The sequence below is a fragment of the Perognathus longimembris genome, chromosome 6, assembly GCF_023159225.1.
Source record: "Perognathus longimembris pacificus isolate PPM17 chromosome 6, ASM2315922v1, whole genome shotgun sequence".
In the NCBI taxonomy this organism is placed as follows: Eukaryota; Metazoa; Chordata; class Mammalia; order Rodentia; family Heteromyidae; genus Perognathus; species Perognathus longimembris.
In genome coordinates this window covers 18,077,107-18,098,499 of record NC_063166.1, presented here as the reverse complement: position 1 = coordinate 18,098,499, position 21,393 = coordinate 18,077,107, and the positions used below count along the sequence as shown (strand labels likewise).

At 38.0% G+C, this 21,393-nt stretch overlaps 1 protein-coding gene across 5 annotated transcripts in view; it reads left to right on the top strand.

Moving 5' to 3' along the window:
• The window catches only part of Carmil1 (capping protein regulator and myosin 1 linker 1), a 285,478-nt gene that overhangs the window by 218,472 nt on the left and 45,613 nt on the right, over positions 1 to 21,393 (top strand). For all 5 annotated transcript variants that reach the window (XR_007211220.1, XM_048348358.1, XM_048348357.1 and 2 more), the window contains 5 exons: positions 5,345 to 5,473; positions 7,024 to 7,155; positions 12,981 to 13,156; positions 16,499 to 16,586; positions 18,495 to 18,644. Coding sequence is in view for 4 of the 5 variants with exons in the window: in XM_048348358.1 (XP_048204315.1) it covers positions 5,345 to 5,473; positions 7,024 to 7,155; positions 12,981 to 13,156; positions 16,499 to 16,586; positions 18,495 to 18,644 (675 nt within the window). In the remaining variant the exon portion in view is untranslated. The remainder of the gene's footprint in view (positions 1 to 5,344; positions 5,474 to 7,023; positions 7,156 to 12,980; positions 13,157 to 16,498; positions 16,587 to 18,494; positions 18,645 to 21,393) is intronic.

The window sequence follows — 21,393 nt, the reverse complement described above, 5'->3', positions numbered from 1 at the left end:
AGATAACAGGCATGTTCCATATCAGCCAGCTTTTTATTAGTGGCATGATTGTCTCACTAACTTTATGCACAGACTGGCCTCAAGCTACCATCTGCCCAATCTTAGCTTCCTGAATAACTTGGATTACAAGTGTGAGCCACCATACCCAACTTCTCCTTTATCTTTTGACAAGAGGAGGCAGTATAGTATATATAGTTAGCAACTTGGACATTCAAGTCAAATGACCAAGATTTGAATCCAGACTCTGTTATTCCCTACCTCTGTGAACTTACATTAGTCATTTCCTAACATTTTTGCTTCAGTTTCCTCTTCTGTGAAATGGAAAGGACGATAATCTTGTCTCAGAAAATACTATGGTGATTGCATGAAATAATGCATAAAAAATATTTGACCCACTCACTGGTAAACATTGTTTGTTGTCATTTGTTTAATTACAGTTACCATCTTATTACTGGTCACCTTGCCTTACCTAAAACTCACTTCTGTGTTCATTCGACAGTGTGCCATTCTAGGTTTGTTTCTTCCATTCTTGTGTTGTATCTTGTCATTTTTTCTACATGAAACTTTATACTTTCATCTTGTTAGTACATTTTCCCAGCACTTTGTACTTAGCATTTTGCCCTTTGCCTATCTGATCTATTGATATTTCTTTAACTTTTGTCTGTGGATGACTCCACGAATGAACCCTTTGGTCTCATTTTCTTTCAAGACATCTCATCTATCTAGGTCCTTTTTAGCATTTCTATCTAAAAGGCTTTCTAATTTCTAAGATAATAATCTCATTAAGACAAAACTCACTTACTGAACTGACTTTATTTTTGTTTCTTTTTCTGACATCATTATTACTGGACCCTGGGGCTCATCTTGGTCTCTCCATTTGCTGTCCTCATCCCATGCCCATTGGGGCACAGCCATTCTTTATTTTTCTATAGGAATAGGAAGGCTAGCCTCTATGCTACATGTAGACTCCTGTGCTGGAGTCCTGTGCTATCTGTCTTCAGCAGTTTAATTTACTCTCCCACTGGAAGTTCCTTCAGCTCCTAACCAGGAAATCAGACAAGTCACAAGTACATGGATATGTTGCTGCATACGCTCATCCATTTTCTTAGTCTCTTCTCTTAGCCAGGCACAGTGGCACAAGCCTGTAATCCCAGTATTTGAGATGCTGAGGCAGGAGGATTACTTGAACAACGAGTTTTAAGCCAGCTTGGGCAACATAGCAAAGCTCATCTCAAAAAACAAAAGCATACAAACTTAGAAATTTTCTCCTTGCTCAATCTGAGATATCATTCAAGATAGCTAAGAAGCTGGCTTTGGCCTCAAGTTGGTATGATGTAGGGTGAAATCTCTTACAGTTCATTTATCATTGAATAAACCCTTAAAGGAGTCAATTGTATGTCAGACATTATTGAAAGAAACAAGAAGTCATCAGTGAAGAAAATAAATGTTCATGTTCTTATGGATATTGCATCATGTGGCACTTTGTGTAGTGTTACTGTGAAGTTATGGGTTTTGTATTGTAGTACCGAATCAGCTCTGCCATTTGAACTGTGGCCCACCCCCCAAGCCCTCTATTTCTGTGTTTTTAAGGTGCCTAATATTCAAGCAGGTATACTTTTTCAGGACTGTCTATCTTCAGTGTCAGGTATTCAGTGTATTTTTCTTGAATACAGAAATAAACATACAAGAAGAGAATTTTTTTCCATGAACAAATTGTTGTCTGGTACTTAGAACAATTGTAACAAATTATGAGTGACCAAAGCTGACATTCATTGCTAATAGTTCTAAATCATATGTTTGGGTTCAATAGCATTATCTATTTAAAAGAAAACAAAAAGCAATCACTAACAAGGGCAATAGGTTACATAAATTAGTTGTGTGATGTGGTCACCAAGAAATTAGCTGACTCTGAAGGAAGACTGTGTGTGACTATTCAAGGTATTCTCAGGGGGAAGATAAGGAAATTGTAGGAAAGATATTGGAAGACAGATTAGAACTCAAAGATTAGCCAGGCTCCATGGCTCACACCTGTAATCTTAGCGATTTAAGAGACCAAGATTGAGGATCACAGTTCAAGGCCAGACCTAGCAGAAAAGTCCATGACTTTTGCCTGACTAGCCTGAATAATCTAAAGGGGAGTACCCTAGGCTTTAAGTTAAAGTCCTAGTACTGGAACAAAAATAAATAAAATAAAGAAGATTATCTGATAGTAACAGAGTGAACATTTCCTTAGAAAGAGAGAAGCTTCTCAAACTCTGACAGTTAACATCTTTTCTCAGTTGCCTTTTTGTTTTTTAAAGAAAATTGAGCACCAGGGGTTCAATGAAGAAGTAAGGTTAAACTGAAAAGCTCAAAACCATTCATCTACCAAGAGCTCTTTTGATGAATAACCCAGGAGTTCATAATTTCTCAGCCTTTATTCTTTGTTTTTCACAAATATATACTTTGAGGATGTGCTTTATGAACTGTTAGTCAAACTTAATGATTTCCTGTCTTGAGAATTTTTCCTTTGTCCGCTGTATCATCATTGTATTCCATGTTAAGTAGTTTACCTTTTCCATGCCTTGAACTCCGGCATCTGGATGTGTTCTAGTTGGTTGTACTAAACTTAATTGAATTCATGCTCAGAACAGTCTTAGAGACATGTGCAATTTTTATGTCATTTGAATTGAGGAACTAAATTTTTATGTTCCTTTTGGGCATGATTTTAAAGTGTTCCACTTAAGGACTTTTTTCAATGGGTTCATTTAAATCTTCTCTCCTTGGTGAATACTTAATGTCAAATTTCAGGAGAGTCTTCAGTCTTTTGATGACTATTAACAATGATAAACTTTATAATGCCATATCCACATGCCTTTTAGATTGGCCTTTTGTGGTCCTAGATGTACACTGTTCCTTTTTTTAGTATGTGGTTCATTTGTCTCTTGAAATTAGGACCACATTCTTAGTAAGATATGAATTATTGATGATCATTTTTTGTTTCAGGAAGTACAGATCAATATGATAAAAAGAACTAGGCTATATGTTAATTAAGATTTTAAGAGATAGCTAGTTAGCTCTATTCAGGACCTGTGTGAGTGTAGAAAGTTAGATGTGATTCCTACTTGAGTTCCCCATGTAAATTTTAGTTGGAGAGAGAATATTAGACACTTTATTCATAGAACTTCCTTTCTCTGGAGATCTCAAGGTCATTCACTTATGTAGTGGCAGTACATCATACTACCATTACTGCAGTAACCTTGGTGTTATTGAACAGGATATTGCTTTGAATGTGATTTTTTTCCTGGATTATCTTTTTAATGTACCAGAAAAGAGGGGCTAGACATTATGAGACTGATTTTCTTTAAGACAAATATAAAGCGTTAGGAAGAGAGGGAAGGAGGGAGGGAGGAAGGGAGGGAGGGAGGAGGGAGGGAAAGAAGAAGGAAAGAAAGAGGGAAAAGGAAGAAGAAAAACCAGCATTGCAGAAGGTAGATCCAGGTTCTGTAATCAGACTTTTATTAAGTCTTCTTCGTAATACAGTAAAGTTCATATTGTTTTGAAACTGCTGAGATGGAAGGGAAGACTTTCTATAATTGTATTATTAAATAATTCAAACTAAATAGAGAAAAGAAAACGTAGCTCAAAGAGTATGACCAAACTGTCAACTGCTGAATGAATGAGTTATCAAACAGGATAGGACTGCAGACATGTAAAATTCCTGAATAACAATTGCTGAGATTATAAAATAGGCAACATATAGTTCTGATGAAAATACTGGAGAAAACTTTTAAGTCATACTGTGTTGTCCTTGTCTTCGGGCTCTTTGCTTTCTGTCTTAGTATATTTCCTGTAGCTATAACAGCATACCCAAATGTGGATGATTTATAAAGACCTTATTGAAATAGAAACTTGGTGGAGGCCCTTTATTTATATAGGAAAAGATTCATGTCGTTGAAATAATTTTTAAAATGTCATTTTGCAGAAGATGTTCTGATTAATATTGGAACCAATGAGCAGTTGGCATTATAGTCTAGTGGTCTCAATAGTGTCCCCATCACACGTTTGCTTTCTCAGTACCTCCCACTCTCTGTGCCAGAGGGGAGTTTATAAAAGTTAAGGAAGGAGAAGAGAATGGAAGAGGGGAATGATATCAAACTCCATTGCATCTACACATGGAGTTATTAGTAATACAAAACTGACAGAAAACTATTGAGTATTAGAGGGATGGGAGGAATGGAGGAAGAGAGTAATAGAGGAAGTTCATCTAGTTAAAATAGTGTGTGTGTGTGGGAATACCATGTGTGAAACTCTCTTGAACAATTAATACACACTTAGTGACTGGAATGGAAAGCCCTTCCTGTTGAGGGTTGAGTACTAGTGGAGGGGCAAGGGTGAACAGAGAAGGTAAAGGAGGGTGAGTATGATTATACTTTATATGTACAAAAATAGAACAAACAACAAAGCCTGTTGAAATCACCGTGATAATGGGGAAATGGAGAAGAGAGCAATAAGAGGAGATGAGTTTGATCAAGGCACATTGTGAGTATGTATGGAAATACCACAATAAAACCCCATTTACACAATTAATATGTTACTAAAAATGTTTTTTAAAAGTTTGAAGGGAGAGGGGCTGGGAATGTGGCTTAGCAGTAGAGTGCTTGCCTAGCATGCATGAAGCCCTGGGCTCAATTCCTCAGCACCACATAGACAAAAAGCCAGAAATGGTGCTGTGGCTCAAGTGGTAGAGTGCTAGCTTTGAGCAAAAAGAAGCTGGGAACAGCGTACAGGCCCTAAGTCCAAGAACCTGACTGGCAAAAAAAAAAAAGTTTGGAAGAATTGCTATCTAGCAGCATATCATTGTGTAGCTACAAGATTTTGTGTCGGGGCTGGGAATATGGCCTAGTGGCAAGAGTGCTTGTCTCATATACATGAAGCCATGGGTTCAATTCCTCAGCACCACATATATAGAAAATGGCCAGAAGTGGCACTGTGGCTCAATTGGCAGAGTGCTATCCTTAAGCAAAAAGAAGCCAAGACAGTCAGTGCTCAGGCCCTGATTCCAAGGCCCAGGACTGGCCAAAAAAATAAATAAATAAAGATTTTGTGTCAAGACGTGTTTGTTTTGTTTTATGTGCTGCATTTTTTTAAGGCAGGAAATAAACTAAATGCCTTGGATCTTTTTCTAAAGCTAATGAATAGTTAAACTAATGAATAATTAGCTATAAGCTGCAGTCTTGACGATTCAGTTAGGTATTTTCTTCTTCATGCATTCTGTGTATGGGAATGTTCATCTTCCTTTATTCTGTGTTTTCCAATCTGAACTTCAACTCGGTTGACTGGATGCTTTTCTGGTTTGGCGAAGATGATTGACAGGATATGTGTGAAAGTACAAGACCACCTCAACTCCTTACGAAATTGTGGGGGAGACGCTATCCAGGAAGACTTAAAATCAGCAGAACGGCTCATGCGTGATGCTAAGAACTCTAAAACGGTGAGTGTCACTTCAGCTTTGTGAGGGTCTTGTCTGATAAGATTTATTAAAATTAAATTTTAGAAGCTGGTTCCAACTTTCCTTACCCCTATACAGTTATTAACAAGTGGCTGCATGAACTGAGTTAATCTTTTTCTTCTTTCTATGTCTGGGAAGATTAGCAATAATGAAAATATGAGATTAAAGAAAAGATGGTCAGTATGATATAGAGACAGTATAATTGAGCCTTGAAGAACTGATAAGTGGTTGTAGTTTAACTGAGTAATAATTCATTTAAATTATTTGACTCCTAAGCTGGTTATGTGAACTTTAAAGGGGAGCTTCTCTTATGTTAATTAGAGTTTGGTTCCCCAAGTGTGACTTAATAGAAAAGGGATTAACCAGGAGTTAATGAAGCTTAGGGCCTGGTCTTCATCCTGCGATTAGGATCATGTGTTCATTGCGGGTTGTTAATGGGAGGAATTTGGTAAGTTAGTTTAACATTCCTGTGATATATCTGGCCCAGTTCCCAGCACAGAGTACCGAGTTCTTAAAGCTCTGCAATGTTCTGAATAATAGAGGTGATAGAGATATCTTGTGTTATTGATAACATGTGCCTTTTAGCATCTCAGAGTTTATCTGCTTGAGAGGACTTGGTGAGTCCCTAGAGGAACAAACCACTTGCAACTTTCAGCCCTTCCTCTAAACCTCCGACAAAATTAAACAAGCTGGTGATTGGATTCAGTCACCAGTGACCAATGATGTGATCAGCCATACCTCTGCAGCAGAACTTCTGCAAAATATCTAAATAGTAGTGCACCAAAAACGTGTTGGATTGGTGCTAAGAAGGTAGAATACATATGTGGAGAGGGTATGGGAGTCCTCAGTGCCTCTGCATGATTTCTATTTGTCTGTTCCATTTGTCTGTTGAGTTGTGTCCTTTAAAAAAACAAACATTGATAGCAAATAAAGTTCTATCATGGGTTCTATGGGTCATTGTGATAAGTAATTGAATCTGAAGAGTATGTTGTGGGAACCCCTTGAATTCATAGTCAGATATACCACTGATGACAAAGGATGTGTAACTGTCAACTAAGGAGTAGGGACAGTCCTATTTGACTGAGATTTCTTATGTGGAACCTGACACTAACTCCAGGCAGAAAGAGTCAGAGTAGAACTGAACTGTAGAAAACCCAGTTGTTATCTGAAGAGAATTGGAGACTTATTTGGTATGGCAAACCTCTGAACTTTTGGTGACAGAATATGATTGAAACTACTCAACTCTCATGCTCCAGATAAGGATACAGAGGCACAAAGAAAGGTGGTGAAATGACGGAAGTGGTTTAGTAAAGGTCTTCCAACGCTAGTGTATGGATTCTTAGGGTGGTTGTAATTTGTTGAATAACAATGAATGTTTGTAGAGTCTGGACCCCAGTTTATTAATCTGTACAAAAAGCCTTTGACTACGATGATCTCTAATAATACTTCACCTTTTCACTGCAGTGATTTTGGTATTTATTGAAGCATTTTTTTTTCAACTAGAGAAAGATTACCTTTTATTTTTATTACAGTTGTTACCAAATTTATACCATGTTGGTGGTATGTCTTGGGCAGGAGCCAGTGGCTCATTATCCAATCCAATTCAGGATACCCTGGAATCAATGGCTGGAGAAGTCACGAGAGTTGTAGATGAACAACTAAAGGTCTGTGCGTTTTGTTATTTTGAAAATAAAATAGTTATGCTTTGAGTGTATATTATAGTCATAGCTGCTGGTGTTTTTAGGAGGAATGTATGTATGTGTGTGTTTGTATACATACTTGCTGTGTAGATGCATGTGTAGTAAAAGTTGAAATTCTGTGTGTATATCTGCTTTATCTGTTTGGAATAACTTCTGACATAATGAAACTCGGTAATAAAGGGAAATGGTTGAAATCTACTTTGGGTACAAAGGCAAGTTTGCTTTGGTTAAAAAAAGATCTGTTTGTGCATTTGACTTGGAGAATAGAAAAGATGATAGTTTGCAGTACTTAGATGTTACTGTAATAGGAATTCTGACATTAATTAATATTAATGGGAACTCCAGTTGGGAGATGAGGTGAGCCCAAAGTAGCAGGGATCTACTGTAGGTTTACTTGATGGGAAAAGAAGTAAACCAAGGACTCTTGAAGTTTACAGGACAGGGTATAGTAAGTTTAGATTTTTTTTCAGAAGATAATTTTTCAAAGCAGCTGCACTTGAGAATTTCCATATTCAGAAAGTTTTCATAATTTCTCATCTGCCTGTCAAGGATGCCTTTCAAAATCGTCTCTACACTGCTGCCATTATTTGGTCTATTTTCTTTGGAGAGCACAACCGCTGGATTTCATAGGGATTTGTTGTACAACTCAGTAATAACTTTATAATATGCTAATTAGCCTCTTTGAAAATTAAATTAACAGAGTACAAAGTGTGGAATTTGCAAAGTTCTAAGTCTGTCTTACTTACAAGGCATCTTTTATAAAGAGACTCAAGTGTCATTTTTACTTTAGTTAATGGTGACTATTTTTATTTTATTTATGCCACTCTGAGACTTGAACTTGGTTTTTCACTCTCACACTTGGCTTTTTTTCTCAAGGCTAGTATCCTACCACTTGAGCCATACCTTCTTGCTTTGGGCTGGTTAGTTGGACATGAGAGTCTTATGAATTTGTCTGCTCAGGCTGGCTTCGAACCATGAACCTCAAATCTCAGCCTCCTCCTGAGTAGATAGGATTGCTAGCATGAGCCACCAGTATCTGGCAACTATGGTTATTTTGAATTCATGCTTAGCAGAAACCAAAGAGTAGGAAAGGATGATTAGAACTTGTGCCTTCCATGAAGACTAAAATGTGGAAGATATTTCTTAACATATATAAAATCTTGATATTTATTTTTTAGTACAAAAGTTAAATTATGCTTACAAGTATATTTTTTAAAGTAAGATTAAAAAAAAAATCACCAAAAATTCCCAGTAGTTGCATCACTGTTAATAATTTAGTGCATTTTGACACATTCTGTACCTACATAGAAAATATTACAACTATGTGACTATACTATACATAATGATTAGTAGTCACCATTTATATTTGGTATCATGTTACAAATGCAGTTCTAGCAGTATACATATTTTCAATAACAACATGGTATTCTATTGTATAGATACACTGTCACAATTTATTATCTGATCCACTAGTAGGTAAAATACTACACATATTTTATACTTTCATATATACTTGCAAACTTGAGTCCAACAATACAGATAATTATTCTTTTGGCTACATTTTTAGCATATCATTCTTTATCTGTGTAATGTAGTGGGTTAAAAATAATCTGTTTTTTAAATTTCTTTTTTTTTGGCCAGTCCTGGGCCTTGGACTCAGGGCCTGAGCACTGTCCCTGGCTTCTTCCCGCTCAAGGCTAGCACTCTGCCACTTGAGCCACAGCGCCGCTTCTGGCCGTTTTCTGTATATGTGGTGCTGGGGAATCGAACCTAGGGCCTCGTGTATCCGAGGCAGGCACTCTTGCCACTAGGCTATATCCCCAGCCTAAATTTCTTTTTTTTAATTTAATTTATTTATTAATTGAACACAAATTTTTTTTGACAAGGTGTTGTGCCAAAAGGGTACAGTTACATAGTAGAGCATGTGTACATTTCTTGTGATATCTTATGCCCTGTTTTTGTTTTTTAAATTTCTTTAATATGCAGTGATGCATAAAGTACCTGTATCATCAATTGTTACTTCTTTTGTTGTCAATTATCTGTTCAGATTTATTACCTAATGTTTGCTTTTCCTTTGAAGTATATGTGAGAATTTCTTATATAGTCAGATTTGGCTGACATTTAAATCAACACAAAGCACTGTATGGTGGTCAAACAGCTTCAAACTATCCATTGCTGCTTCAACAGGTCTAACCCAGAAAGGATCCCCCTGCCTTTGGTATTGTTGTACTTTGTATGTAATAGAGTGGCTGAAATTACTCTAGGTGTGCTTTCTGGGGAGGAACTGGAAGGCTGGTATCTGAAGAAAAATGCAAAACTGTAAAGACCTGAGATAATGTAATGTGTAAGGTCTCAAAAATTTTACTGTCAATAAGGCATTCTCTATGATTTTATTGTCATTGGCTTTTCTGACCCCTTGTTAAATGTTTGGCATTCATCTGCTACTTTCTTATTTGCAAGCATATTAACATACTTTTCTTCCAATCTCACGAATATCCTCATCCCCTTTGGGGATGGCCTATTCCTCATATCTACCCAACTCTCCCACCCCCATTTCAATATTCTCTGTCCTAACTTTTAGGCTTCTTTCCCTTTGAGAATATCTATCGTGGATAATAGTGAATTCTTAGTTGGAACTTATTTTTTTCATTTCTTCATTGTCAAAGTGATGTACAGGAGGTTTAGTTACAGTTTCATATGTAAGGCAGTGTATACATATCTTTCTTAATCAAATGTTTCTTTTTCATTTTCCCTTCACTGCATATATGTTTAATTTCATAAGCCACAGTAGTTTGTTTTGTTTCTATTTTCTTCCATTACTTGACAAATGGACAGCTTTTACTGTTCGAAAAACAATGCATTTTCTATTTATTGTTACTGTGCATTGGTTTTCTTAAAATTAAATAAGGAAACAAAAAAAGCAGCATTCAATTTTTATTAAACCAAGGTAATCTTTACTTATTTCACTGATATCAAATTTTCTATTTTCCAAGGTTTCTAGAATTGTCATATTAAGTGATCAAGTATTAAACGAGGTGAATTATTTCACAATAAAGATTGTTGTTATATGTAAAAAAAATTATTATAGAGAATGGGAGCAAAATAAAGGGACGGCCTAGATTTGTGTCCTGTATTTGCACTTTAAAGCTTAAGTATGTGCTACAAACACATTGCTTAACTTTCTTACAATCAAGTTGCTATGTGCAAAATTGTTTGGGTCTCATGATAATTGGGGGATTCAATATTGGATTACTTTGTATTGTAGCCAATAATGAGCATTTTAAATGTTGGAAGAGAAAAAGTTCCAGTAGCTCTTTGAGCCATCTTTCAAAAGTATTGTTTCAATAAGCAAAAGAAATGGCCAGTGAAGCTAGTAGACATACAGAATAGAGCATCAAGTGGGGAGAGACTCCTTTATTGAATGAGATGATATTTTTCTAGGACCAGCTTGTATTAAATGTTTTAGAATAGCAAATCTTCTCCTGTCCTGTGTCTTTTTAATCTAACATTTACTCCTGGAGCTATATAGTAAATGAAGTAATGGGTTTTGAGTGTTTTAACATAAGGAAACTTATTTTTTTTCCCTTCTGGATTTAAAATTTAGGGTATTTGTTTTGGCCTGAGAAATTCTTGATTTCACTCAGGACTTAAATGGTGAAATACTTTCCTGGTACATTTCAGATTTACTTAGGATATGAGACCTGAAGGGTTTAGGTGGCATTTTGTCAAGTATTAACTCAGTTTGGCTAGACGAATTCTCTTAAGTTTTCCTTTTCCTACACTTTTATGTTCCCAAAGCAAGGGGATAAAAGGTTTCAGAACACTTTGGTTTGGAACTTACATTTCCAAGTCATTGGCTCACTACAGAGTGCATGAATGTAGCTAACATCTTAATATATTAATCCAATTTGTTTTATGTATATTATATAGATTTCCTCAGTACTAATAGTCATTTTTACAATTAAGAAATATACATCTAGAGGTGGGATGGTCGTGGTTCGCAGCCAGCTAGAATTAGCAATACCTATTTAACAAAACAACAACAACAACAACAAAAAAGCAGTAAGCCAGATGTGGTAGCATATACCTATGTTTCCACTTGAGTGGGAGGTGGAGGTTGAAGGATTGCTATCCAAGGCCACCTCTGGACAAAGTCACAATCTCCTATCATTAGAGAAATAAAATCTGATTGTCACCTTGTAGAACCAGCATTCCGCTAGTCATTCAGTTATAAACCTAGATGTGTCCTTGCTCACACCAGGTTTTTATCTTTAAGAGTAGTCTTAGGGGCTGGGAATATGGTCTAGTGGCAAGAGTGCTTGCCTCCCACACATGAAGCTCGCGGTTCGATTCCCCAGCACCACATATATGGAAAATGGCCAGAAGGGGCGCTGTGGCTCAGGTGGCAGAGTGCTTGCCTTGAGCTGAAAGAAGCCAGGGATGGTGCTCAGGCCCTGAGTCCAAGGCCCAGGACTGGCCAAAAAAAAGAGTAGTCTTAGAAGTCAGCCCAGTGCCAGTGGCTCACTCCTATAATCCTAGCTACTCATGAGAGTGAGATCTGAGGATTGTAGTCAGCCTGGGCAGGACAGTCTTTAAGACTCTTATCTCCAGTTATCCATCAAAAATCATGGTGTTTTGGCTAGAGCGCTAGCCTTTAGTGAAAAAGTTGAAAGATAGCACCCAGGCAGTGAAGGACAGCAAGCCCAGTCCTGGGTGGGGGAAGGTGGGAGTAAGAGTAGTCTCAGAAATTAGATGAATAATCATATCAGTGATATCCTGAGCTCTTTCAGTGGGAGCTGCACATACTACTGAACACTTTAAATTAAATAAGTAGTATCACTTCATCCTCAATAATCCTATGAAGTGAAAACTTTTTTCTACACAAAGAAGGTACAAGAGATCAGTAACTTCTCCCAGTGTCACTCAGCTAGGTTGCAAACTTAGTTCTGACACAATCACTAATGTTCTTTCCACACTGTTCAGCCCTATCATCTGTCTCCGGCAAATCACTTAACTTCCTTTAGCTCACATTCCCCAACTGTAAGACGAGGATCCCAGAAATAAAAGCTCTTCCTGTCCCCCCAGATGCTGGGAGGATAAAATGTGAAGAAATGTTCCTTTGATTGTGTGGTGTTATATAAATGTGTTTTGATGATTGCTATTAATGTTTATAAAGTGCTCTGTAAATGTTTTTGTCTGTTACTATTCATGTTGTTTGTTGTGGTTATCATAATTACTGTTTTACTTAACACTAAAGCTTTTCTTTAAAAAAATAATCTAAAATTGGCAGTAGTTTCTCTGATTTTTTCTGCTACTGCTGGTTTAATGGAGCTATTGAATGTTTTTCCCTAATTTGGAATTTGTGTGATTTGAGACTCACTTGCATTCAAAACTGATACTTTTTAGAGATATTTTCAGATCTGAGGTTCATCTCTGTACATTTATTTTCTAGCACCAGGGAGAATAATCTGGTGTGGTAAGTTGGCATACAAAGGCTAGATCTTCATATTTTGTAATCCTCTCATTCATGGCTTCCTGTTAAATTCAGCTCTCAGTACAATACTTCAGATAGCAGCAGGAAGCATGTCTGCTGTGTGGAGTGTCTGATGTAAAGTGATTGCCTGAGAGTGGTGACCATCCAGCACTCACAAGCCACCCTGGGGCAGCTGAGAATCCTTGATCACGCCCCAAGACTTTTGGGCTCCATGTCCTATGTAGCCACCTCTCAGTTTTATAGTGGTGCCTCTGGTGCAATGTCATCATCTCTCCTGCACTCTGCTGCATTGCAGGCTTTGCTCGAATCCATGGTTGATGCTGCCGAGAACCTTTGTCCCAATGTGATGAAAAAAGCCCACATTCGACAAGACTTGATTCATGCCAGCACCGAAAAGATTTCCATTCCACGTACCTTTGTTAAAAATGTCCTGTTGGAGCAGTCTGGAATTGATATCCTTAACAAAATTAGGTAGGTTTATCATGTGAATAAAGCAAGGAGCTACAGTATCTGTGAATACAATTGAGGCAGCTGGAAAGAGTGGCTTTATCCATATGTAATGTGTTTAGGCCTACCTAATATGCAGAATATATACATATATATGCAGAGAGAGAGTTGTGCATATATGTATAGGTATATACATTTCCAAAATGAGAATGCCTGTATGTGTTACTGAAGAGTATAGAGTTTTAGGTTCTCTTTAAGGGCTCTATATTTAAGAAGGGTGTGCATGTTTTTAATTCCTTGTGTTTGCCTCGGGGGTTTATCTTTCATCTTTCACTAGCTTGAAGGCTGAGGGCAGTTTGCTTTCTATCTTTTTTTTTCTGTGAGCAAACCCACTGCCTATAAATAGGCAGAGGCCTACTCTGACCTTACCATGTTTGCTTTCTGGTTTATTTTGATGCATCTGCAGTGTTATCTATATAGTAGTTCTGACACAGTTTGAAAACTATGCCGAGATATAAATATTTAGGAACAGTGATCACTGACAAATTTTCTTAAATTTTTACTTAGAGACTCTTAGTGATCATCAGTCTTCCATTGTAAACTCCGCTAATTGTGTGGGTCTCCATTGGGGAATCAGATGATTGAAAGCTAAATTCAGAAATATTTCATTTGCTATTGCAGCTATTTTGGAATAGTGATAAGAATGTTTAGTTGTAGCAGAAGAATAGTCACACCTGTCTGTAAAGCTGGGAATGATGCTAGCAATAATGATGCAGCCAAGTTGCAGTCTGTGAGAAAAATGACAGCCTGAACAGAGCAAGAGGAACACTAAATCATTATCTCCATATTGAAGGTGGACAGTCTCAGGTTAAAGATACAGATATTGGGTTTGTTAGTCTAATAAATAAAGCTCCTAGAACCTGTTCAGCTGAAGTGCAGCCAGAAAGATTTGAAAAAAACTTTTTAAATTTTCAGAGAGTTTATTGGATACCATAGTTAGTGGTCTTATGAACTCAAGCCAATACTAAGGTAGGCAAGCATACTTTTGTCAACTGCTCCTTCATAATTGTTTTAATGAAAATATTGAAAAGTTAACATATTTAAGATAAAAATATAGTTAGTATTAATATCTCCTTTAATAAGGAAGAAAAATTTATTGGCCACTATTCTTTCACAATAATAGGATCAATTTCCAATAGAGTGTATTATTTTTTTTTTTTTTTTGGCCAGTCCTGGGCCTTGGACTCAGGGCCTGAGCACTGTCCCTGGCTTCTTCCCGCTCAAGGCTAGCACTCCGCCACTTGAGCCACAGCGCCGCTTCTGGCCGTTTTTCTGTATATGTGGTGCTGGGGAATCGAACCTAGGGCCTCGTGTATCCGAGGCAGGCACTCTTGCCACTAGGCTATCTCCCCAGCCCCCAATAGAGTGTATTCTGATATCTTTACTGTTATGCACCAAATTCTGTCGTGTTCACTTCCATAAAATAATGTGCAAATTTTGAAAGTAAAAGATAGGACTCTTCACTTTGGTGAATCAATTTTATGTCCAGTGATTCTTTATTTGGCTGTTTGTAATGTGCTAAACTGAGCAGCAATTGAATGAAAATATAGACTCAAGCATGCAAATAGGTGTGTGTGTGTGTGTGTGTGTGTGTGTGTGTGTGTGTGTACGTACATGCAGATTAAGGTGACTCATGTTTTTTAAAAGTTTTGCTAACTAAAAAAATCTAGCAGAAATAAAATGTACCATCTAGTAACAAAATGATAGAGCAATCCCAAGACATTTTAAAATGTATTTATCCAGAGTCTTGCTTCTTAGTGCTGCAGTTTGAAATAGGTAAACCACTCCTCCCTACTTTCAAAGAAGAGACAAGACAGAAACAAAGTATAGAATTGAGAATTTCATGAGGAAGTCAACTTCAAAAATATCAGAGGAAATTCTTATTACAATGATCTTGAATGTGAGACCCAAGTATTCTTACCAGGGAATATCTCTGGGGAACAACTCATAAAGTATTAGGTAAAATAAATGTAGTAAGACTTTCTTTCATGGAAAAGAATTAAAGAGATCTCCTTTTATTTTTCACTCTGATGAGTTTTTAGTGTAGGCACCATTGTCAGTGCTTCCATTCTGCTGCCCTGCTAGCAAGAGAGACATAATCAATGCAAATAATTACTTTTAGGTTAAAAGGATCCTTTTCCCATTACACAAATATACTTTCAACTTTAACTTTAGGATTAAGACATGTTGTTTTGGCAACTCAGTTTTGTTTTGTTTTGTTTTGTTTGCCAGTCCTGGGGCTTGAACTCAGGGCCTGAGCACTGTCCCTGGCTTCTTTTTGCTCAAGGCTAGCACTCTACCACTTGAGCCACAGCGCCACTTCCAGCTTTTTCTATATATGTGGTACTGAGTAATCAAACCCAGGGCTTCATGTGTACAAGGCGAGCACTTTCCCACTAGGCCATATTCCCAGCCCCTTGGCAACCCTTGCACTTACTCTAATAAGGAAAAAAAAATCATAAAAAATGTGTTAGCTTTAAAAGGAGGCTGAGCTTATGAGATAATACTTCACATTTATCCTTAAAATTACTGTGTACTTATGGAGAGTTGTACATATGTGTATGAAAGTGAGATTACTCAGCTTAAAACCGCACATGGAAGTTGAATTGTTATGAATATCATTGCAGGTCTGAAATGCAAACTGAAATGCCAGCCTTCCTTAGAAACTTTTTAATGGCCAAGTGTGTTTAATGATGAAAACTACAACTTAATGTTGTCTGGACAGTTGCCTGAGCTCAGACAAGAGTCACCCAAGTTGAACATTGTAGTTACCCCCATTTGTAAAGATAGGGCACAGTGCATTTTCATAGTAAGATGGCGAGTCAAAACAGATATGGTGTAATATGCTACTATTTGGTGCAAGATTTTTTTCAAAGGGTGAGGGACACACATATTAAAGTAATAGCTATGACTTAACAACCAGGCTAGACTTTCTTAATTTGCTCCAGCCTTGGCTTGCTTTCGTTTATGTCAATGGCGAATTGTACCTCACCACATGGTTCATATGGTTGCCATTACATTTGTCTTTATCCAGATGGTTTTCATTTCTAACATTAAATCCTGAGTTTTAAATTGAGAGGCAGGTTGAAATAGGTAAAGAAAGTCTATTATCTGTGTGTTTATGGCAGTGTTTAAAGCTTATTTTTGGAAATCCTTAGCCCTGTTCACACATTCTTGCATTCCATTTTCAAAGAAAGAAATGAAATCACAGTTGTTGACCTTCCCCGCATAGGATCAAGGATGTATAAGCTCCCCCCCCCCTTGCACAAATTAAAATGCTACTCTCTCCCTTTAATTTTCACATAGTGAAGTGAAGCTGACAGTGGCCTCCTTCCTGTCTGATCGGATTGTGGATGAAATCCTGGATGCGCTCTCACATTGCCACCATAAGCTGGTAAGTGTAGGGCACCTCATGAGCATGAGCAAGGTCTCCTTTACAGTTCATTTGTGATATACGGGGGTGTGGTTTCTTTTCTCTGTTTCCTTCCTTGGCAATTTTATGGGAAAAGATTCTTCTTTGCTGCCTTCCTCCTATCCTTTGCTTGTAGCTATTCTGGAGAGATTATGATTTCTTTAGAGGGAATACCAGAAGAAAACACAAGGGATCATATCTAGAAATGTTGCTCATTTTTCATGCAGGTTAAAGGTTTTGAAAGGAGCTAGAAATTTGGCCCCGAAGTCCTCTGGGGCAGTTAAGGTTTTATAACTGTTTATATGTTGTGTCTCCAAAATATTAATATGATGCAACAAAAATCTCCCAAGCAACTTATGAAAGAGAATTTTAGGCTAACAGTACAGGATGCAGAGATCCTATTTTATGAAAATGAATTTTGGGAACACAATAAAAGATACTAATATGAAAAGACCAACAACAGTTTCTTCTATATGAGGCAGATAAATGAGAGCAATGTATGGCTGTGTCCTAAAATAAAAAAGAAAAGACAGCTGTTAGTGTTGCTCAGACTCTTGCTTGTGGAATGGAACTGGCTTCACTGATAAATGATTACTCGTTCATGAGCATTCACTTGTTCAGAAACCAACAGAAAAAACTTCATAGAAAACTTCTAGGGCAGTTTGACATAAGCACTGAATCCAAGTACATTATTTCTCTAAATTTTTTGTTTATCGTATTTTATCAATATATTGGTTTGTACCAAATTGAGATATATATAGCCACAGTCCATTAAAGCAGCACTATTTTCTAGTTCCTGGCACAGTAAAGAGCTACTTCACTGTTTCAAGCTCCCAATTGAGACTTAAAAAAAATAAGCACAAACAAAATCAATAGAAAGATCCTTTTAGAAACAGCTTATTGATGTCTCACAGCTCCAGGAAATACCTCAAAATGACACAAACAATGGATGTTGGATCAGCAAAAGTCTGAACTTGAGAACTGCATTAGAAACTTGAATTTTTCACCTTTTCACATTTGTCCTTCATTGAAGAATTTACTCTAGAAGTATTGACATTTTCTTTTTTCAGTTGAAGGGGAATTGTGAGATTGCACTTCTATGTTATTTTGAACATCGTGTTCATATTAATGCTACTGGTTTAGATGACAAAGAGAAAGAGTAGATGCTGTACGAATAAGATAGCATCTCCAAAATGAAACTTGGTTTCTATCACACTTAGATACCATTTTTCTATTCTCAAAGCATTTGCAGACATGTAGCTGGCTTCTCGTTTCAGAAGAGTTAACTAAAAGTTTCTGATGCCAGCTCAGTTCTGGAGCTTTTAAAGTTCAACCAGCTCCTTCTACTTTTATACCATTTAATTTTTTGGTATGTACCTAAAACATAACAATGAAAATAATAATTCATATAAAATTTGGTATTCCATACATGAAAATGATGAAAAGTAGCAATGCATAAAAACTTTTTGGTGATTTCTTTTCTTCAGTTTTAAAAAAATAAGGTAGAGCAGACTTATTTCCTTTAATATATAAGTATATATGTGTGTATATATATATATATATATATATATACATATATATATCTTTAAAGCACTAAGCATGGAAGGGAATTTCTTTCAAAACTATGAAAAAGAGTACTACTTATTTTATTCAAGGCTAAGTACTTTCCTCATTTATGAGGCTTGTAATTTCTTGCTTAAAACTGTGTTCTCCAAAGAAAGAAGGGTAAAGAGGTGGAGTTACACTGCAAGAGCTTTATTGTCTTTAAGTACTTGACAAGTTAGCGCTCCACTGCGCCATCTTGTGGATGACATCTTCGGAAATGAGACAAAGCAGCTCTTTCCTTGCCCCTGTGCTTTAATTTCTCCTTGCATGGTCTCAACCCTCCAGGCAGACCATTTCAGCAGACGTGGTAAGGCTCTTCTTCATCAAGAGTCCCTAGAAATCGAACTAGCTGAGGAGAAGCCAGTGAAACGCTCTGTCGTCACAGTGGAAGAGCTAACAGAGGTAGAGCGCTTGGAAGATCTGGATACTTGTATGGTAAGACACATCCTTTGGTGGTCTCAACTGTTTGAGATCAGACCTTAGCGCCTACCATCCAGACAAAGAGTTCAAAAATGTGTTCCATACAAAGAAGTGCTAAGCACAAGCCTCAGGCATCCACGTTGCACAGCCGCCTTCTAAGGCCCTGGAGACATGGGGAAGGAAATATAAACTAATTCAAAGTCAGTTACACAATTCTTAAAAGGTCCTTTGTGACAGGAATTTATTATTAATTGAACTTGTAGATCAGCCATTTGAAATGTGTAGAAGGGGACACATTCACATAAAATATACGGGGGGGGGGGGAGGAGGGCTCTTCTTTCTTGATTCTTTCTTCCCACCCTCCCTCCCTTCCTCCCTCCCTCTCTCTTCCCTCCCTCCCTCCCCTCCTTCTGCTATTGCTCTCTATTCTTGTCTTATAATTTGTTGACAAATGTTTAAATTCAGGTTCATGTTTAGGTAAGATACTGTCTCATTCACTTGGCTTGATTTTCTTGTGGAGGTGGTCTAGCACTCTTTATCTAACTGTAGGTCGTCTTTCACTCCCCATTTGCTGAGTCTCATGTGGCACATCCATCTGGCCAGATAATGAGAACAGTATGCTTGTTGATACATTTATTTCCTCCTTTGAGGACAGTTTTACTGTTGTCCTTATTTCATTATTTTAAAATGTATGTTGTTCGCACAGGTATTTCTTATTTTATCATAAAATCAATTGTATATTTGTGTTTTGTCTCCTCTATTCAGTATGCTTATTTTACTGAAAGAATCTTTTCTGTGTTTACATAGATCTTTGGGTTTGAACTCAGGGCCTGGGCCTTGTCCCTGAGGTATTTTTGCTCAAGCCTAGGATTCTGGCCATTTGAACTATAGCTCCACCTCTGTTTTTTTAGTAGCTGATTGGAGGTGAGAGTTTTACAGACTTTCTTGCCCAGGTTGACTTTGAATCATGATTCTCAGATCTCAGCCTTCTGAGTAGATAGGATTACATGCACAAGCCACCAGCGCCAGGATAAAAGGATCACTTTGTTAGATTCCTTATAATCTGACAAGGTGGTAGTGAGACTAGATTTGGGTTACTTACCTCAAATGTTTTTGTATTAACATGATTATAGTAATTTTTAGATTCAGCTGTTGTTTAAGAAATGGGGCTTGTTTTTAACTTTAGAAAACAAAGGATCAAGCCAGGCACCAGTGGCTCACAACTGTATTCCTAGCTACTCAGGAGGCTGAGATCTGAGGATTATGGTTTGAAGCCAGCCCAGGCAGAATAGTCCCCAATGAGACTCTTATCTCCAGTTAACCACTCAAAAAACAGAAGTGGTGCTGTGGCTCAAGTAATAGAGCTTTGAGCACAAGAAGCTCGGGAACAGCACCCAGGCCCTGAGTTCAAGCCCCACAACTAGTAAAAAGGAAGCAAACAAACAAAGGATCAGATTTGGCACATATTATTGTTTTAGACAGAAAGTCTAGTAAGTTTTATTACTTACAAGCCATTGTTAATTTCTTAAAGTTTGAGAATAAATTACTATAGTGTTCTTCATGAAAGCCCTTGTATATATAAGCTAGCACTTCAGTTAACATTGCAGTGTCATTAGAAAAAGCTAAAGAGCAATTTTCTAAGAACAATATAAGCCGGGGGTTTTTAGCCTCCCGTACTCTCCTGTCCTGCAGGAGAGACAGGAAAGTGTACCCCACGCGGGCGGGTCCAGGAAGAGGATAAGAGGGCTGATAGACTGCCACCCAGCCCCCCTCTCGACAGAGGACACACAGACAGCCTGGGAGCCAGTCAGAGCTAAGACTTGTTTAATGGTGGCAATGAGCTGTTCTTTTAAAGGGGCTGGAGGACAGCGGAAGGGGAGGTGTATGTGCACCTACATAGGGGCTGGGATTTGGTGCCTGAGCTGTCCATCAGAGTGGAGCTCCGAGGGAACTCCCTAAGGGGCGGCCTACATCTACGTGGGCCACCTCTGGGTTCACCACCAGGTGCCATCTTGGCTACACATGGTCCCAAGTCTGGGAGGCGGGGCCAGCTAGAACCGCCTCTTAATGATGCAAGGCATCCAGGCGGGCATGCCCCACATCTCCCCCTTTTGTTTTTTATTAATAGAGGAGGGTTACCAGGTTGGGAGTATGGGAGGAGGTTGTCTCTTCTGGAACTACTTCCTGCTGAAAAGGGGTGAAGTGATCAGGGGTCCCTGATTCGTCATTTGGCCTGGTACTGTCCAGTTTGGTTGGTGAAAGCCCTCATCATTTCCACAAGAATGGTTTTCAGGGCCAATGGGTGTCATGGTCTGTCTCCTCTGGCTACCTCCTGGAGCTTGGGCACATCAAGGAGTCCCTGGGGCTGAGGGTCTTCAGGGTCCAGGTCTGCACTGGACACAGCAGTGTAGTAAGAGGATGACCTTGAACTTCAAGTTCCCAGGTTGCGACTTCGTTGAGGGATGTTACCCTGTTAAAAGAGACTTTTGAAAAGGTCAGGCAAAAGGCTGACAAGTTCACAGGACCAGTTAACATGAACAACATGGGGGAACACACCCTTGGCATAAACCAGAAAAGTTCCATTTGGAGCATAAACCCAATTGTGGCCCATTACAAGGAAGGAGGAATAACTGGACTGGGGGCAGGAAGGAAGTGTTTAGGGGTAGTGGACTGGTTGGGAGTAACCAGTCAGAGGCTAAAATATATATATACAAATAGGTGGGTAACAAAGGCAAGAATGCAAGTTTTTTTTTTTTTTTTTGTC